The sequence below is a fragment of the Kryptolebias marmoratus genome, linkage group LG13 (genome assembly GCF_001649575.2).
Source record: "Kryptolebias marmoratus isolate JLee-2015 linkage group LG13, ASM164957v2, whole genome shotgun sequence".
Lineage (NCBI taxonomy): Eukaryota > Metazoa > Chordata > Actinopteri > Cyprinodontiformes > Rivulidae > Kryptolebias > Kryptolebias marmoratus.
In genome coordinates, this window is record NC_051442.1 from 2,638,601 (window position 1) to 2,656,842 (window position 18,242).

The 18,242-nt window shown below is 40.0% G+C and overlaps 1 protein-coding gene across 3 annotated transcripts in view; it reads left to right on the forward strand.

Annotated features, from left to right (window-relative positions):
- Positions 1-18,242, forward strand: part of tmem132e (transmembrane protein 132E) — a 409,273-nt gene that overhangs the window by 378,942 nt on the left and 12,089 nt on the right. For all 3 annotated transcript variants that reach the window (XM_037978997.1, XM_025008806.2, XM_017429159.3), the window contains 2 exons: positions 1,110-1,389; positions 17,564-17,758. In XM_037978997.1, the coding sequence (XP_037834925.1) occupies positions 1,110-1,389; positions 17,564-17,758 (475 nt within the window). The remainder of the gene's footprint in view (positions 1-1,109; positions 1,390-17,563; positions 17,759-18,242) is intronic.

An 18,242-nucleotide genomic window follows, 5' to 3' on the forward strand; every position in this document is an offset into this window, starting at 1 on the left:
GCACAGTTGTAGAAGTACTGCCCTTGGAAGCCGAAAACGGCTGATGAGCCAGTCATCATCATGAGCCAGAAAATCCTCTCGGTCTCTAAAAACACGCTCTCTGCGTATAGCGCCATTTGCTAAATCCTCCAATAAGGCTAAAGCCATTTTTGCCACCACTTTGCGCATGCTTTTATATCCACTCATCTAATTGCGTCCATGTGGATAATATTTGTTAATCATGTGTTTCTGGTGTGAACAATAATCATTTTCACATCATGAACAGTTTCTCAGAATCACCTCTAAGTGTCGCCAATGGAACCAAAAGCACAGAAATGTGCGTACGCCAGCCCTGGAGTTGCCGTGGGGCTGCGCACATTTCCACGTTCATTTCAGTTTTGATACATCCGGACTTTTGCGTGGAAAATGGCATACGCAAGGTTTTTGTGCGTACGCACTGTTGATACATGAGGCCCCAGGATTGGACACCCCTGCTATAGAGCAATGTATTTTGTTCCAAGTCAGTCTGGTGAAAGCATTCATGAGGCTTGAATATCGTAATTGTTCCTTTAATTAAGGGGGGGACATCCTGGACTTAGTTGACGTGTTCCCTGCTGCTCCTGAATTTAAAGTCATTCAAAACAAAAATTAGGCACAGAACAGTTTTAAGACCGGGCAGATTGTCAGGCATGTTGAGGGAAGGTGGGGGGGACTCATACAGCTTGATGTAGAGCAGATTGTGCTTTCCAGGGGATGCACCTGGCGTGCTTGACCCCGGTGATATTAGACGGGCACCCGTCCAGAACTCCGCTTTGTGGCAATTATCGTTCGTTCTGTCCTGGCTCGGAAGGCTTTCTGCTCCGTCTCCACCGAAACAGAAAGCGTGATGGATTTGTTCTGAGTGGTGCCAAGATTTTCCTCAGTATTATCATGTCAAAACATATTTTTAAGTGGAGACCCCAAAGAACAGAAGGCTCAAATGGAAAATGAACATCATGACACAGAATGGAGCTTAAATTTGCAGCTTTTTTTGTGTTTGTACTTAAACTCATGGGTTAGATCTGGCATTTAGCAGATGGTGGAATATTTATCAGATTTGTGTTTTAAATTGAATTTTTTCTTTGGCTTAGGAGCACCAGAGACAGCGACGCAGACGATGAAGATGACGAGCGCCGGATGAGTCGCGGCTGCGCCCTCCAGTACCAGCGAGCCCAGGTCAAAGTGCTGACCCAGTTCCACACCACTTCCACAGAGGGCACGGATCAGGTCATCACCATGCTGGGACCGGACTGGCAGGTGGACGTCACGGACCTCGTCCAGGACTCCTTGAAGGTGGCTGACCCCAAGGTGGCCGAGCTGGTGGACCGGACGATTCTGGTGGGCCTGGAGACGGGAGTCACTGTGCTGAAGGTAGGAGGGCAAAAATCAGGCAGAGAAAGTTCAGTTAAAGAGATGAAAACCTTTGGGAAGGGACCAATATGCAGAAAAAAAGGCGTTTAAATGTGTTTCACGGGGAGGAGAGGGGTTATATGATTAAATGTGGAAAAAGATTTTCAGTCAGGTTCTTCAGTTCCTAATACTGAGCAGGTTATGGAGTTAGACAGCTGGGTTAGGGTAAATTGACAGGAGGAGGTCAAAGGTTGGTTTAGTGTTTAGGTTCTGAGCATGATGTGGTTAAATGGAAGGATTAGGACACTGTTGTAGTTCTGAATGAAGCTCATTTGACAAGATTGACTAGGAGGAAACGGTAATACAGCCACAGCACAGGAGTGAAACGTTAACGTAGCTTTATTGGTTAGCAGAGAGAGAACGTTGTACTCAGAAACAGGTTCGCTGGTAGCAACGCTGGGAGTACTGGATGGTGCGTGGCCCAGTGGAATAACGGGGGAGAGGATGACCGCCAGGAGCAACAGATCGGGGGTTTGGCAAGTCGCAGAGACAGAAACTTGCTCGTGGTCAGACGGGCGAAGGTCAGCACCGGGAAAGCAGAGAGCGATGAACTTATCCAGTGGGGCAGGCGAAGAGTCCAGGTCCAAGAAACAAGCAGTCCTCCAGCAGTAATCTGACAGGGGCAAGGCACAAGGAGAAACCTGGGGGGCGTGAGCAAGGGCAAGGCACAGGAGGTCAATCTAGAATCGCTGGAAAACTACTCGCGTTAGGCTTTCGATAGTCTGGCACTGGAGGATGGATGGGGCGCGGGCCAGGTGTGGGAGGGACAATCAGGGAAGGGACGCAGGTGACTAGAATGAACACGATTAGAGACGTGGCATGGCATGATTATTACATCATTAGCATGTTCACCAATCTGTACATAATTAAATAAGGCTGCAATATAATATGGGGCTAAATCTGAGTCTTTTGGACTTAGTTCTTTTGTTCATAATCTGTAAGATGGCATTATGTGTGTTACATTTACTGGTGACGTTGGATCAGATCAGACTGGATGGTACATGCGAGCAGTGAAAGTGGTTGTGAAAAAGCGGCCATTTTAATCAAACTGCAGAGAGCGAGAAACCCCTAAATATCTGTGATAATCCCTCATTATTGAGAGACTTGTGCACAAACCGCACCAGCGACTGAGGATCAAAGTTGAACCCAGAAAACAGTCGATAAGCTGTGATGGATGGTTGCAACACATAGTTTGGGAGGTAATTATAGTATTCAACCTTGTTTTCTCTTCTTTTCTTACAACCTTTATTTGATTGCTTATTTTTCTTTTCCTTGTGCGCCGTGTTTCCTAATCTTAGCAACTAACTTGGGGGTATTTGATGTTTCTAAGTAAAATCAGGAACGATGCTATACATGACAAAAGAGCTAATTTTTTCCTTAAATATAATTTAGACAAAGAATAATTAGATTTTTGTTCCTTTTTTATATCTCTTCCATATTTATTGCAAAACAAGAACCTCTTTTCTGTAAGTGCGTGCTGCTGTTATGCTTTTCTCCAAAGTGTGCAAGCTTCCTGACATGAAGTGCATGTAAATGCGTCAGCCAAGTAAAAGTTCAGAGGTCCTTCTAAAGGCGGCAGCACAAGTTATTACGGCCGGCCTGTGATTTACCGACACTTCTCCGGTCGTTTATGAGGACGGATAGAGGTAACGGTTGGCGAGAGCTTTGATCACCGTGAGAGATCACAGTTTTAGCCTGTTGGGAGGAAGAATTGTTGCCTGATGGATGCGTTTGATCATGGCGAAACAGGGAGAAAAGATATGCCACTAATCCATCATTTTAAATGAGCAATAGATTGTTTAGACTGTGTTGAAGGGTGAATAAATAATTACGCATCAGTTTACCGACACTTGCCGCCTTCGCTCAATTTTAATGAATAAATTGTCTAATCAAGACGTCAAGAAATATTGCATTCCTAAAATATCTTTAAATCCAGAAATTTAGAGCTGGTCTGGTGATGCAAACATGTTGTAGTTATCTAAACATAAAGATGTGCCTTTTTTAAAAGATCATTTCTTTATCTCATGTTCCCATTCCTGATGCTCTTCAAACACATTTTAAAACGTTTAAAAATCTTCATTTATTCTGGTTTGTCTTTTTGTTTTAAAGTGCAGAAGTAGTTCTGGATGTGGATCTGTGACGTCGTTCCTTTTTCAGCTTGGCAAATGAAACAAAGAGTCAGAACCACGATTTTACTTTCTGTGAATTCAGTTTGAGTCTCAGTTAAGACAAAAACTCAGATGAGAAGTCTGCTGGCATCCATTTTTAACATCATTTTCTTCTGTTTCATCAAGGCATCACAAATCTGTGCAGAAGGAAAACTTTTAGTGCAATAGTTTGTCAGAATTCAAGGTAAATGATCTAAAACTTGTCATTTTCTTAATAATTTTAGGAATAAATTTTAGTCTAAGCTACTGATTCCTCATCCTTGCAGAGTAAATTTGGTTATTAAACCTGACCAACTAATTCTGGTGCCTGAAGCTGACCCAGTTTTTATATCTAAACCTAACCAAGCAAAAATAAAAGATAGTTAAGTTAAAAAAATTAAGGTAGTGAAGCACTGACATCGAATGCCACTTTTTGATGGCTTAGGATGAAATAAGTGTTGCATCTACATGAAGTTCACTGACCTGTTGCAAGCCGACAGAGTGTTTATTAATGGTAAAATAATCGTTTAGTGTGTTAAAGTCGCACCTCCAACAGTCACTGGGCTATGACTGTTGGAGAGGAGTTGGCTGCTTGTTTCAGTCTCGCTGAATTCTGATTCTTTGCGATTAAGCTGCTGCGTTTAGAAAGGCCAGTTTTTAAAAATCATAGCTTTTTTTTTTTTTTTTATTGTGTGCACGGTTTGTAAAACTGCATTCTTGGCTGTGCACATTATTTTGTTGCCCCGCTCTGCTGACATTGTACCCACCTCTGCAGCCGTTTATGATTTGATCTGCTGAAGCACACTTTAGAAATGAAGATAGGCAGACTTGGACCAATCTTTTAAGTAGTTATTATTTATTTCCAAAGTGGTTTTTAGGCTTGGACATGTTTTCTGCCATAAGAAGAGCTCCTGTTCAGGTGTCAAAATACAGCTCCATTAATTAATAAACAGGGCTGTGCTTCTATGACTTACAGAAGAAAACCAACTAGTCACAGCCCAGTGAGATACTACGATCAGCCTTCTAACTAAAGTTAAAATAAAGGTCAGGCTGGTGTTTTATTGGTTTCACAAATATTTAGGCATAATGCAAACATTGTACATCAGAGCCATGGAAACATGTTTAGGCAGCAATTAACAGAAAGTTAGGGGGCGCAGGAAGTTAATTTCCCCCATTAATAAGTCATTATCATAAAAATACAATTGGATTATAAACTTCTGTAACACCAGTGGATGACCTGACGATGAAACTGAAGTTAAAATTCATCCTAAAGGGGAACCTCTGGTCAAAGAATGATAGAGATAAATCTAACAATTATTCTGCGTTTTAACATTTTACTCAGAGCTGCAAAAGTGAACCTGAAACCACCTTTAAACACTCCGAGAGCCATAAACAGAAGTTTTGTGCTAAACCATCAAATAAAGTTTAAGCATTTACCCGCTGGAAGCATCAAAAAGTCAGTAAAAAAACCCACAAACACAGTCGTTTGTGTAGCATCACAGATAATACTGCAAATAAAACTAAATCCGGTCTCTGTGGATTTACAGGTGGATGTCATTCCATATTAATTCAGTCGTAAGTCAACGCTCCCAGCAGGACTTTAATTCATTAGGAATAAGTGAAGTGATCGGTGGCCAATGACGGGATAATAAAACTCCAGCTGCTGTAAAACTTCACCTCCGACACCTGCAGCTCCGTCCCTGCAGGCGTTAATGAATGACTGAAAAGTGTGAAGTAACTTTAAAAATCCCTGATGGAAAAAGTCTAATAATAAAACACCAAGAGGGAAATAAACCTGCAGTCTTTGTTCATTCAGTATGAATGAAGGATCGCTTGCAGAAAACAGGCAAACTGAATTATTTGATTTTCTCACAACAAACCGAATGTTTCAGTCAGTGTTTGTGTTAGTTTGTCTCGTATCAGCCTGAACCCAATTAGCTCATGAGTTTGATTAAAGGAAGTGCAGCATTTCAAGCTATCTTTTGATTTCCTTTTATTTGTAGGAGCTGCAGCTGCATGTCAGCTCTGTGCAAACAAAATAAATTCAAAACTAGAGAAGGCTGAGCACCGAATGAGGAGCTGAAACTGGGTTGTTAGAGCTAAAAGAAGCAGAACACGAGCTAAAAGCCAAAAGTACTACAAAGCTAAGAGCCAAATATAACAAAAGAGCAGGTAAAAGCAGGAAAAAGGTGTCACAGTTAGCAAATATATGAATATAAAGCAAATATGTCAAAGCAGATTTCAAGGAGAACAATGTTTTTTGAGGGATTAGGAGATTTTAGTGTATTTCTATGGAGGAAAATATTTGTAAAGAAAGTTAAATATTTTGAAAAGCATAAAAATTAGAAAACTAAAAAAACATCTCCTGCATGATCTGGATGTTTTGATTTATGAAGAAGTAGTTTGATTGCAAAGACACAATGGTGTGAATCAGCAGCAGGTGGACGGCGGTGAAGCCGGTGTAAATAACAGTCTTCATCCTCAGATCAACTCTGAGAATCCACCAAACCTGCTGGGAGGTTGGAGGCTTAATCCGAGGGATTACTGAACATTTGATGCTTCTGAAAGTAAAAATCCAAAATTGGGCCGAATTCTCTGTTTGTATCCGAGATTATTCAGTTAATATCTGCAAACATGCTTCATCCTCAGACAGAACTGAGCCTGAGCTACTTAAAATGAATAAATATACATTTGACTATAATTTCACTTATGTCCTCTAAACACAATTAAAACTGAAGAGTGTAATATGTGAGCAATATATTAGGTTTTATATTGAACATTTAGGCCTGAAAAGATTCAGTTTTTCCAATTAGAGAGCTCTGTGATGAATAAAAGCATCAACACATGATCAACGTTCAGTTCCTTCACATAAATTCACAATATGAGCTGAAAATCAGGTCTTATTTGTCGTTCTGTCCTCCTCCTCTCCACGACTGAGAACTTTGATCTGTTTCACACGTTTGGAAGTGTCTGAAGAATGTGGTTCTGTTCTGGTGAGAAATCGTTGGAACTGCAGATCCTTTTTCTGCAGCAAAGCTCTCAGGATGTCGGGGGAACCTTTAGCATCGCAGGAGGTCTGCGGAGCTTCGCTCTGCAGCTGCTGCCTCTGCTGACGGTGCAGGGCTGGAAGACGAGCCGAAGTTTTTATTTTCACAGCAGAAGTGTCTTTATGTTTGCATTTATTTTAAACGTGAGACAGAGGAGTGGTGTTAATTATCCTGAAATGGAAGCTCAGGTTTTTAGGAATAAAAGCCTGGGATTTCTTTAAGGACTGCATGTCGCCCGCCTCCTTTCAGGTTTAGACTTAGGACAAACTGACATGTCATTTTAAACTGTGCTAAACATAAAAATTAGACAAAATGGTTCATAGTTTGTTTGTTTTTGTAGCAACAAGAAACTTTTCCTGTCCTTCGCTGCCCTTGTCACAACTTTTCTTTTTTTTTAGCATCAAATTTCGGCTGAGCATAAATATTTCATACCAAATATTTTCTTTGGTTTGTTGTCAGTTCAGTCTGGTTTTATAATTACATCTGGGGTTTATTTAGATTTACACAACATTCATAATCTTTTAGAAACAAAACTTCTCTTCCAAAATATAAAACATAAAAATAAAAATGACTTTTTTTTTTTTAGCTTGTGTAACTTAGGGCATAGATATTTTTTAACAAGAAAGTTTTTAGTTTTTTGTCTTTGGTCTGTCGTCCGTTCAGTCCGGGTTTAAATTCTTTAGAAATGTTTACATCTGAGGTTTGTTTACATTTACACAGAGTCCATTCTCTTTTTAGAAACAAGGCAAAGATAAAACAAAAATCTGTCTCTTTAGCTTACGTAACTTCTTTAGCTGAAAAGGCACAAGTAGCAAGAAAATCTTTTTGTTTTGTTGTATTTTTTTCCTCTCAGGACAACCAGATTTCCAGCTGTGAAGCTGTACAATTGTTGTTTCTTTTTAAAACTAAGATTAAACCACGTCTTCTCTGTCTGGAAGTTAAAACAAAAGTGAACCTCACTTTGGTCAGAAAGCGTTTGGTGCTTTCAGCTTTAATTAAAATGTGCTTTTGCAGTAAATTGTGCAGAATTTTCATCTGTTTTCCAACCGTTCATCACAGAGCAGAAACAAAAAAAGATCACAGTTTCCACCAACAATTCTTTTGCTGATATTCTGGTGCATTTAAGGCCCAAAGAATGACTTATAAGGGCTGTTTGAGGTTCGTGCAGACGTGCACAAGGACAGAATAACGTGATTCAGCTGCATGAGTGAGTCCTCGACACGTGAAGAGCCTCAGCTGGTCGTCATCGATCTGCTGTTTGGTTTAAGTGTCTGTGAGACGACCGCCGCAGCTTCGGTCGGAGGTGGCAGACATTGAAGCCACGCTCCGCCTCACGCGGTGACAGACATGTTTAAGATCATGTAAGCTGTGGCTGCTTCGCTTCACCTTCACTGCCTGCAGCTCCAATGACAAATTCACCTGGGAGCTCTGCCAGGAGGAGCCGATGACTTCAGCTGACCTCCGCAGGATGGCAGAGAGACCTGCGGAGCAGACGACATTCAGCGCTTGAGTTAATATTTGTAACTGGGGCAGAAAGTAATCATTAGACATACAACTGTTTGGCTTTTGGAGTCAAACTGATTTAAGATCCAAGCAAATCAACCTAACAAACAGAAAAAAGAGGGATTGACGTTTTGTGGACTTGTCTGCAGTAACGAGGGCGTTGTTCCGGTCTGTTGTGGTGAAGCAGCTGAACCAAAAGGTAAAGCTCTTGATCTACTGGTCTAAGTTGTTACGTCATGAGGTCTGGATCATGACCAAATCGAGAAGATCCTGGATACAAGCAGCTAAAATTAGCTTTCTCCACAGGGTGGTCAGGCTCAGGTGAAGAGCTCCATCATCTGGGGGAGCTTGGAGCAGAGCTGCTGCTCCTCGACTTCTGAGGTGGTTCAGGCGTCTGATTAGGATGCCTTCTGGGCAGTTTCCTTTAGAGGTTTCCCTGATGCATCCCCCTGAGAGGAGACCCCAGTGCAGACCTAGAACTCACTGGAAGGATTATAAATCCTCTCTGGCCTGGAAACACCTTAGGATCCCAGAGGATGAGCTGGTAGAAGGATGTCTGAGTTACCCCTTCTGGACCCGTTTTCATGAATAAACTACAGATAAGCCTCAGAAAATGGATGGATTTTATAAGATGTCTTGTTGAGGGTTTGTCCTCTTGTAGCCAAACCACTTTCTTATTCCTGAGGTAGTTTCTGTTTTTAGGTGGCCTACTAAACAGCCTCGCCCCGCTCTCACTTTGATATATTGTTCTGCAGGCAATAAATATGTTCTGACAAAAAGTATTGGCATCATTAATATTGCGAGATGACACGTTTTTATTTAAATCACTGAGTTTTACTGACCTGTATGATGTGGAACCGTGCTGTTAGGCCCTCTTGATGATGATCCTGCCGTCGGGTCTCCAATCCAGGTCCTCAGGGCCACCATCCTGCAGGTTTTCCTTGTTTCTCTGCTCCAACACACCTGATTCAGAGGTTAAATCACCTCTTCATGTTCTGCAGAAGCCTGTTAATCACCCACTGATTCAAACCAGTATTAAGAACATAATGCTCCCCAATATGCAAGAACATGTTACATGTAATTAAAAGTGTTTGCACCTTGCACGTCTTGATCATCAGGAATTGGTCGCTGGCCTCCTTCGCGTGGTCGAGCCACGGCGGGGTCCGGGGTCATGGGGCGTAGTGAAGTGAAATTTATTTACATAGCACTCTTCAGCAGCAAGGTGATCCAAAGTGCTTTACAACAACAGAATCAAATAAACAACAATCAGGTACATACATAATCAAATACAGATCAATCATGGATCATCTAAATCACACGTGTCAAACTCAAGGCCCGCGGGCCAGATCCGGCCCTCTGTAACATTTCATCCGGCCCTCCAGTCTAATTAGTGAAGTTTTCTCTGACAGTGACTCAGAAGCCAACAATATATAGTTTTAATTTCTATATGATCAGGTTTTTGTTGATGGCTTTTTTTAAAAATCTGTTTTCATGTTAAAAATTCATTTAAAAGCTGAGTGAGGCGTAAGAAATGACTGCTAATGATGAGCTTTTTGAAGTTTGATCTATTTGTCTGTGTTCATTAAAGTCTGTTTGCTCTAAATTCTGTATAATCTGTAACTGGGAAAAGATAATTCTATAGGGATGATTTGACATAATACATCTAAAACCGAGGTTAATTTATGTAATTTTTAATAAATATTGATCGTGACTGGCCCTTGGCTAAGACCAAATTTTTAATTTTGGCCGCCTTGTGTCACTGGGTTTGACACCCCTGATCTAAATGAAATATAGGATAATCTAAATGAAATCATGAAACTAAACAAGAGCTAAAACAGTCAAAATAGTAGCTAAAATACTCTAATAAAATCATGATGAAGTTAAAGCTGAACTAAACAACAATTGGGCTAAGACAGTCAAAATATGAGCTAAACTAAATGTGCAGGAAGGCTAAGTAAGCTAACATGAACTGAAACATGACGATCCTAAGCTAAGGGCACCAAAAAGGCCAGGATATGAATCATACAGCGTAGAACCGTCGTTGGACCAAGCTGCGGGCGTATAGAGCGGGATGAGGAAGCAGAAGGGCTTGTCAGGGATGTGGAAAATGGCGAGTACTAAGAGCGAAGCAGTGTTGTGATTACCTTCACACTGAAGGAGGTTTTCCTGCCACAGATTATGGAGAGGCAGCGGTGGTGTCATCCGGTGTGACTGCAAACCTCAACTTTGGTTCGGGGTGGAAAACAATTGACCCAGTTATCGTTAACAAAATTCTTCTGCAGATGTCTGTTCAGGATTTTTGTCTCTCCCCTGCGTTGTTTTCCATGTTGTTCCAAATCGAATAGATACGATTTCCCTGCTGCTAGACCAAAACATAATCTGATCCAGCCTCCTGTTTTAGATGTTAAATTTGGAGTCATGATTTGGCTTTTTATCTTCTTACTTGCGACACAATCAACACCACTTCTTCCACTTTTACTCACTGAACAAAGCACATCCCAGAACAATCCGAGAGAGATTTTTTTTTTTTTTCACCGCGGGAAACATGGGAAATCAGTAACTGTGGTAAAAGAAAATGAGGCAATCTGGATGAAAATGAAAACCAAATTGCTGCACTTCATCAGCACTTGCTCCTTGGAATACATCACAAACAAATTGATAACAGTCAGGGGGGAACGTCTTTCTCATGGGTTTTTTATTTTTAATGCCTCAAATGCTCATTTGAAGCTTAATTTCCGCTTTAAAGTAGCAGTTTCTGTTCCCAAGTATTATTTTAAAATCAGAATGCTGCCTTGGTACCAACAGCGGAAACAATAAACTTGACCGGAGTCGTTCAGATTTTTTTATGTCTTGTTTGATTTTCTGAGTAATTACTTAAAATGTTGCACATTTGATCAAAAAAAACAACCTTTTTTTATAAGAGCTCTAGGGTTCTGGGGCTCATTTTGACGGCAATTATTAATAGAATTAAAGCTGACAGCTCAGTTATTTGAAAACTGTCCCAGCTTTTAAAATGATTATTTGTACTTAACTGCAAACTCTTAAATCAGGTGGAATAAACCGTTCTTAGAAAAGTTTTTCCCTTTCAAAGAATAAAGCTGAATTGTGTAAACGAGTTCATTCTCGGCAGGACGTGACAAAACTTCATCTTTTATAACAAGTTAAATATATTTTAGTTCTGTTGCTAAGCCAAGGTGTGGAGCTCTGATAATTATTTGATCAAAGGCAGAAAGTGTAAAGAAACTTTTAAAACGTTGAAATAAATCCCAGTCAGGTCACAGCCTCTGGTTAACTTTCACCAAAGTTGAGAATTAATGTTTTTCTAAATAATTCTAATAAAAAAGTCATTTTTGACGTCAAACATGTTGACTTTTGCCCAACAAGGGATGCATCAAACGTCTCTAGTTTAAAGGGAGAACAAAAGGCTTTTTTAGGTTAGAATAAATTGAATTTATAGAAAAGTGTCTTGTTTGAGAAGTGTGTGATCTGTAAGTGCAGATATGATTTATGTAAAAAAAAAAACTCAAATTGAAGCAAATCAAACAACCATGAGAACAAGTTCCTGGAGCTATAAAACCATCTTCCAACCATCATTTTATTAAACAAGCAAACAGGAAACAAGTCCTGGTGCCAACAGGGTCACTGCAAGAAAATACTCTATCAATACTAATAAATGTGGGGGACAGAAGGGAAAAAATGGTAAATAAATCCAAATATTTGGTTAAAAAAACTTATTTAATGAAGTTTAAATTATCAGAAACAAATATCAGAGATTTGTAATGAACAAAACGGCTTAAAATGGTACAAATTCAGTGAAATGAAAGGGTTTTATTGGTCTAGAATTGATAAAAAGTTTGTATTTTTATCCTTATTAGGCTGTTATATGTTCCATATGTTTCTGTAGCCTAACCAAAAGTTGACTCTTATCCCAGAAGATGAAACCAAAGCGAGGACAGCGTCCCCACAGTTTGAAGTCCTGCACCTTCAGTGTGAATGTTTTGTTTAAATATTCATTTTTCCAGTAAGTTTCATGCTTATAAGAAAGGTCATGTGGAACCATGATTGTTCTGACTCTGGTTACAAAAAAACAACATGGTAGCTCCCATAAACCAGGTCCTGCTGGGTCCCAACAGTGAGGGACAGGAGGGACACTTGTCTATGAGCCTAACTGGTACAAGTTTAATCCTAGAAGTGGCGTCTCACTGGGCAGCAACTAGTTGGCGAAGGAAATTCATGAGGCAGAATCTGAAATGTCTGCCAGCTTTTATTGTGCTTCAGTTTTGAACATGTTCAGAAAAAAAAAATTCACTCAAAATAATGACAAAGTCGTCGTCTAATGATGTATTTTGGCACCTTTTCTGTCAGAAAACATCAGATTTAAATGCCCATAACTAAAAAACTCGCTGATAATAAATATTAATTATTAAAAAACTGGTTCAAATCGGCGTATCTACAGTTCTAAAGTGTACTCCTGCAGATTAAATCATGAATGTGGGGGACGCTGCCAAGTTGGGAACAAAGCGGACTGAGGCGGTTACGATGTCGGCGAGCGTGGACAACAAAATAACGAACAAGACGGCGAAGAATATTCGTTTTATTAAATAAGCCGGAATTTTCAAAAACTGGAAAACTGGCTGCTCAAAACGCAACCGGACAGTTCGCTGATCACTTTGGTCTCAAAACATGGAGTTCAGGGAGACCGCAGCGGAAAATTTACACTTTTTAAAATTTTTTTATTGCAATTTTGAATCCTCACCAGTTGCAGCTCAGAGAGATAAAACTTTAAACCTAAACTCAATTCACACCTTCACCCGAAACCTAATCCTCCTGAAGACTTCTGGTCTCAACAAGGGCGGTGATTATACCAGAAAATGTCCCAGAAAGGTAACAAAAACAACTAAACACACACACATTCTTACATGTTCAGCGTGTGTGTGTATGAAGTTAAAAGAGGCCACAAAATTCAGTCTAGTTCCAGCTATAAAAGGTCCTCTTTCAGCAGCTATTAACAGTCAGACACTTTGTAGAAAACTTGAACTAGCTTCTCTTTTTAGTCTTTAATTCCTCACTACCTCGGATGTATATTATCTGAAGTTATATATTTTTTGTTTTTAATAAAAAGTTGACAGGAACCCACTGACGTGTGTGGGTGGAGAACTGCTGGGAGCCGTTACAGAAAGTGAGATTATTTGTTCCCGATCCCGACCCAAAAAATACGAGCCTGACGTCTCTTCTCTTCTACACCAAAATGTTATTTTTATTTAATTGTTAATTTAAGTTTATAACTCTTTTGTTGAGACAGTCTTATTTGAACCTTTTGAAAGATTGCGTTCAGTTCTCCAAAGAGTTTTCATGTGATTTATTTGATTTTGAGGATCTTTGTTGGAGAAGTCGAGCTCCAAATATAGACACGGCACCAAACTTTATCTGCAGCACCTAATTTATCACGACAAGAGCTCGTTTGTTTTTGTTTGGAATAAATCCAATAAAAGCTGAGGAATAAATGACTAAACAATATGTTACAGCAAGATTCATAACCTTGCACAAGATCAGTTTCTGTGATTAAATTCCTCTGTTATACAATCAATGCGCGCCGTAGTATCTCTTCAAAATGTGTTTTGACATTTAGACATAGTTGCCAATATGGATTTCTTCTTTTATTTTTTTTAAGCGTGTGAGATTTTCTTTTTAGTCGCTTTAATTGGCCCTTAAAAGTATCAGCCACGGATGAATAGAATGTGAAATAGCAGAAAATCAATCGTAAGCAAACATTTTTCTTTTTGCAGAGTCACTCGCCATCTGACCTCAGATGAATCACGTTTTCAAACAGAAACTGACTTCTGTTTTCTCACCTCTGTCCTTTTTAATAAAAGAACACACTCTGAAGATGCAGCTGTATTAACTTCCCTGTTTTACAGAGTTTATTCATAGAAATAAGTTTTTAAATCCAGTTAAATTTGCTGTCATAAAACAAGCTCCCGCAGAGCGTGATCCATCATGTAAGCTAAGTTTTCCTCGAGAAAACTTTTAAGAGTTACTTTATTTATTCGTTTACAATCATGCCTTGGGGTTTTGTCGTCACACAAACCTGTGTTTATTTGTGTGTGTATGAACCCATGTGCACATGCTTGTGTGCAGCCGACCATAAGTCTTCTTTCTGGCACATTAATCCATCACATGCGAACAATATGCATATGGAGGTGGAGCAGGACTGCAGGATTTTGTAGCTGCACAAGTAGTTTTTTTTTTTCTTCTTATTTTAGCCTCTAGGAATTTATCAGAGTAAAAAGTTGCAGTGATACATTAGTAACTTCGTTTTATTGATGCAGTACACAGTAAAACTTGGGATATTTCTCAGCTGCAGGAAGACTTTCTCCCAACTATAAACCTCTGCAGGTGAAAGAGACATTAACACAAATCACGGCTTAATTCTTGCATTTCTGCATCCAAGTCTGGACCTTCATCCCAATGTGTTCCTAATTAAAAGTGAAGGTGATGAAATTTGACATGAGTTGGCCAAAGAGCTCCTCCAACAGAAGAGTCATTAAATTAAATCGATCTTTTGAAGGTTTTCTTTAGACTTTGGCTGCTTTTTCACTCATTCCTAGTCCAAATCCATGACCCTTTTCAGGATGTTTTATTTTCTTCTGGTTTCTAAGCCACCTAACTCTGACCTATCAACTATCAGACATAAAACGTTCCTAAATTTAACTTTTAATCTGTGTTCTGTCGACACATAACACACAACTTAGCAAAGAACTAGTTTTAAATTGGATATTTTAGGCGTTTTGTTATTTAATCTGTCATAAAGACACGTTTTGTTTTCATTTCTTTAGTTGAATTTATTAAAAATTTAAAGGTAATTGCTCTAACTCCAACAAGGCGTCTCTCAGAGAGGTTTTAGCTGAAAACTTGACAGTAAATAGTCTGCTGAAGAATGATGCATCAAGTATTCATACACACCTGTGAAATGTTGAATTCAGGTGTTTGGACTGAAGCTCTTGTCTCTTAATCCTTCAGGATTCAAGACGTTTGACAGTTTTATGCTTCCAACTTTGTGGCAACAATGCTACCCAAGTGGTTAAAAAGAAAGGCAACATATTAATTGTTGGACTTCTTTTAAAACGACAACATCAAACCGAGGAGGTGGGCTCAGGTTCCGTCTTTCTAACACCTAAACTTCACAATCATTCTCATTTTTCATTGTGTAACTGAGGCCCCTTTTACACAAGAAGGGCATTTTAGGAACATTCAAAGTGGTTTTGTTGTTGTTTCAGCCTTGTGTGCACACAGAAATGGCATTTTAGGAGCCCCTAAATGGTATTTTTTTGTAATCAAGTTCCAGAATAAGAAAATTCTTAATGTTTTTCTGGAAAATATAATCTTATTCTTCATGTGGATCATTGTAATTATTAAAACATGTTGTAAATTTGAAGGTTTTTGTCTAAAAAGAACTCTTTATAAACCACCTTATGCAGTTAAAGAGGTTGCTAAGACAACAAACTGGGAAAGGCATCGGACAGGATAAATGCACGAGTTCAGCCTCGACCCTGATAAGAGTAGTTTGACATTTTGTGCCACATTCAACAAGCACAAAGCCGCGTGTGGGACACATTGCTTCAGAAATGCAAAGGTTAACAGCAGTTTATTGCAAACGCTTTAGGGAGGGAGTGGAGGTAATGGTGGGTGAAGGCAGAAGGCTGAGGCAAAAAGCCAAGGGCTGCAGGAGGAGGAGTGAAGCCGGCGAGTTAACAGCAAGAAATCTGTGGAACAGACGGAGCAGGGAGGCAGGTTAGAGCAGAACTTTAGCACCACACTGGGTGGCTGAGCAATCTCGTGGAGGGTGGATGAGAAACTGGGCTGTAAGCAGTGGTGCACTGATGAGTCTGTAGGAGACGGGAGTGCAGGCCGATGCAATCAGGAGGCGGCGAGGAGGCGAGGAGGCGGAGGGGGGAGCATGTTTGCCAAAATACAGACGCATAAAAAAAACCCACATGCAAATAAAAAATGATTCAGGGCTTATTGATGCTTCTGAGGCTGAAGTGGAGTTAACAGATGCACCGAATCAGCTGAAACATCCGTCCGGTGTCTCCTGTTGGATTTCATGATTCTTTTTACATATTTATAATGTTTCTTAGAATGTATTTTAATTTAAATCACCACCAGGCAAAAATGTCTCAGAAGTGAAATGTTCATGATGCTGGATGGTTACACGGCAGGCAGAAGGATGGAGGAGAGAGGAAACAATAATACTAAATAATAAAACTACTTTAAAACAACTCTAAGTTCAAAAACTTCATAACAGTTCATTCAAACACTATTTTATAACTCTTTACACGGCTATTCTGGAGGAAATATGAGGATATTCCTGCAGGAAATGCCCCAGACTGCTTACAAATAACTATAAAACTCTATATAAATTGGTGTTTAATATCAGTGTAAAGCTTTTCTTTGAAATAGCTGTGATCTGATATATTTGTCCTTCGTTGATTGAAAAGTTTCACGTGATTTTTCTCAATGCTAAAATGAGAAAAATTTCAGCAAAAGAAAAAAAAATCAGCAAAACAGCAGCTAAAAGCTTTGATTACTTTGATTTCAATAAACAAATAGAAGAAATTTTAAACAGAATAGCAACAATACAGAGAATGCTGACTCAGCACAAACTTTACATGCAGATTTTTTTTTTTCCACAAATAATTTGACTCATTCCTCTGCACGGCAAATTTCTTTGCACCAAATTACAGAACTTAGATCTTACCCATAGGCATAAAATAAAAATAAAATGTGTCAAACATCCCTCGGGTGTAATTTATTTATGGCTGTGATTGTCTCAGAACATCAGTCGAGTCGCAGGATGCTGCCTGTTATTGTTCAGAAAGTCTCTTGTGTCAAGGGAAGCATGTCGAACACCAAACGCTTCGCACGCTGTCCGGCTCCAGCTCCAGTTATGAAACGCTCCAGATGAAGGAGGAATTGATTTCCCCCGTATGACTCGAAGAGCAAGGCCGCTGCTTCGCTGAGTGGCTCTTCACTGAGCCGCCGGTCCCTCCTGACCTCCGGCTGCAGCGACAAAGTGAACTGATGATACGTTAAAAGTGGTCAAAGGGTGATCCAGACTGTTTGCTGGTGATGACATTCAGACGTGTGCGTCACTTTGAGACGTGCGTTTAAAGCTTCATATTCTTTGTTGTCTGGCAGCAGGTGATGGACTCTGTCTCAAGTGGTCTTTTTTTCCCGCTTTCATAGACCGGGAGGTGTTGACACACAGATTCAAGGCGCGCTGGAACAAACAAAGAGCTTTAATCTAGAAGTGTCTTGTCATGGGCTTTATGAGTTTTGAAAAAAACAATAAAGCTCTTGTCTATTCTGGACTTTAAGCCGCGTCCGTCTGTCATGCAGAGATCCAATAAAAGCACTTTTTCTCCTCCCCATCTGCAGGTTGAGTCTCCGCTGGCAGTGGACGCGGTGCTCGGGGAGGCGACATTCTCTGTCACAGATGACAAGGTTTCCATCACGGAGCTGCGTGTCCACGCTGTCTCAGGCCTGACCCTGTCCCTGCAGCCCAGCCCCGGCAACAGCCACACCATGGTGGCCAAGGCGACCGGCGTCCAGACGCTCACTGCTCTCAAACAGGTGAGCTACAGCCAGAAACAAGAACAGCTGCTCTATATATGAAGGAATGCACATCACCTGATGCCTTTTATACCAAAGTTTTAAACTAAGATCATCCTGTGGGATCTGTTAGAGCTCAAAGTATTAGTTGAGGAAAAAACTCGGCTTCTGAGACGCCAAACTTTAGCTCAACATCTGTAAATTTGAAGCCGTCCAGTTGTTTATCAGATATTTGGTTGTTGGTAAATTATTTTAGTCCCATGGTTTAGAGGGGGAACCGATTATTTCAGACGGCTGAAATATTTGTTTCCCCCCTTGTAACTTTTGCAAAAAAAGAACAAATGACTCTAAATTCACAGGACTTGTTGTCCCTGATGAGAGGAATAAACACAGTTAAAGACTTGTTGGTAAATTAACTGGTTGTTGTTGGATAATTAATGATCTAAATAACATTCGACCCGAATGTTATTTAGATAAAAGTGAAATACCACTTCAGGCGGAGAAA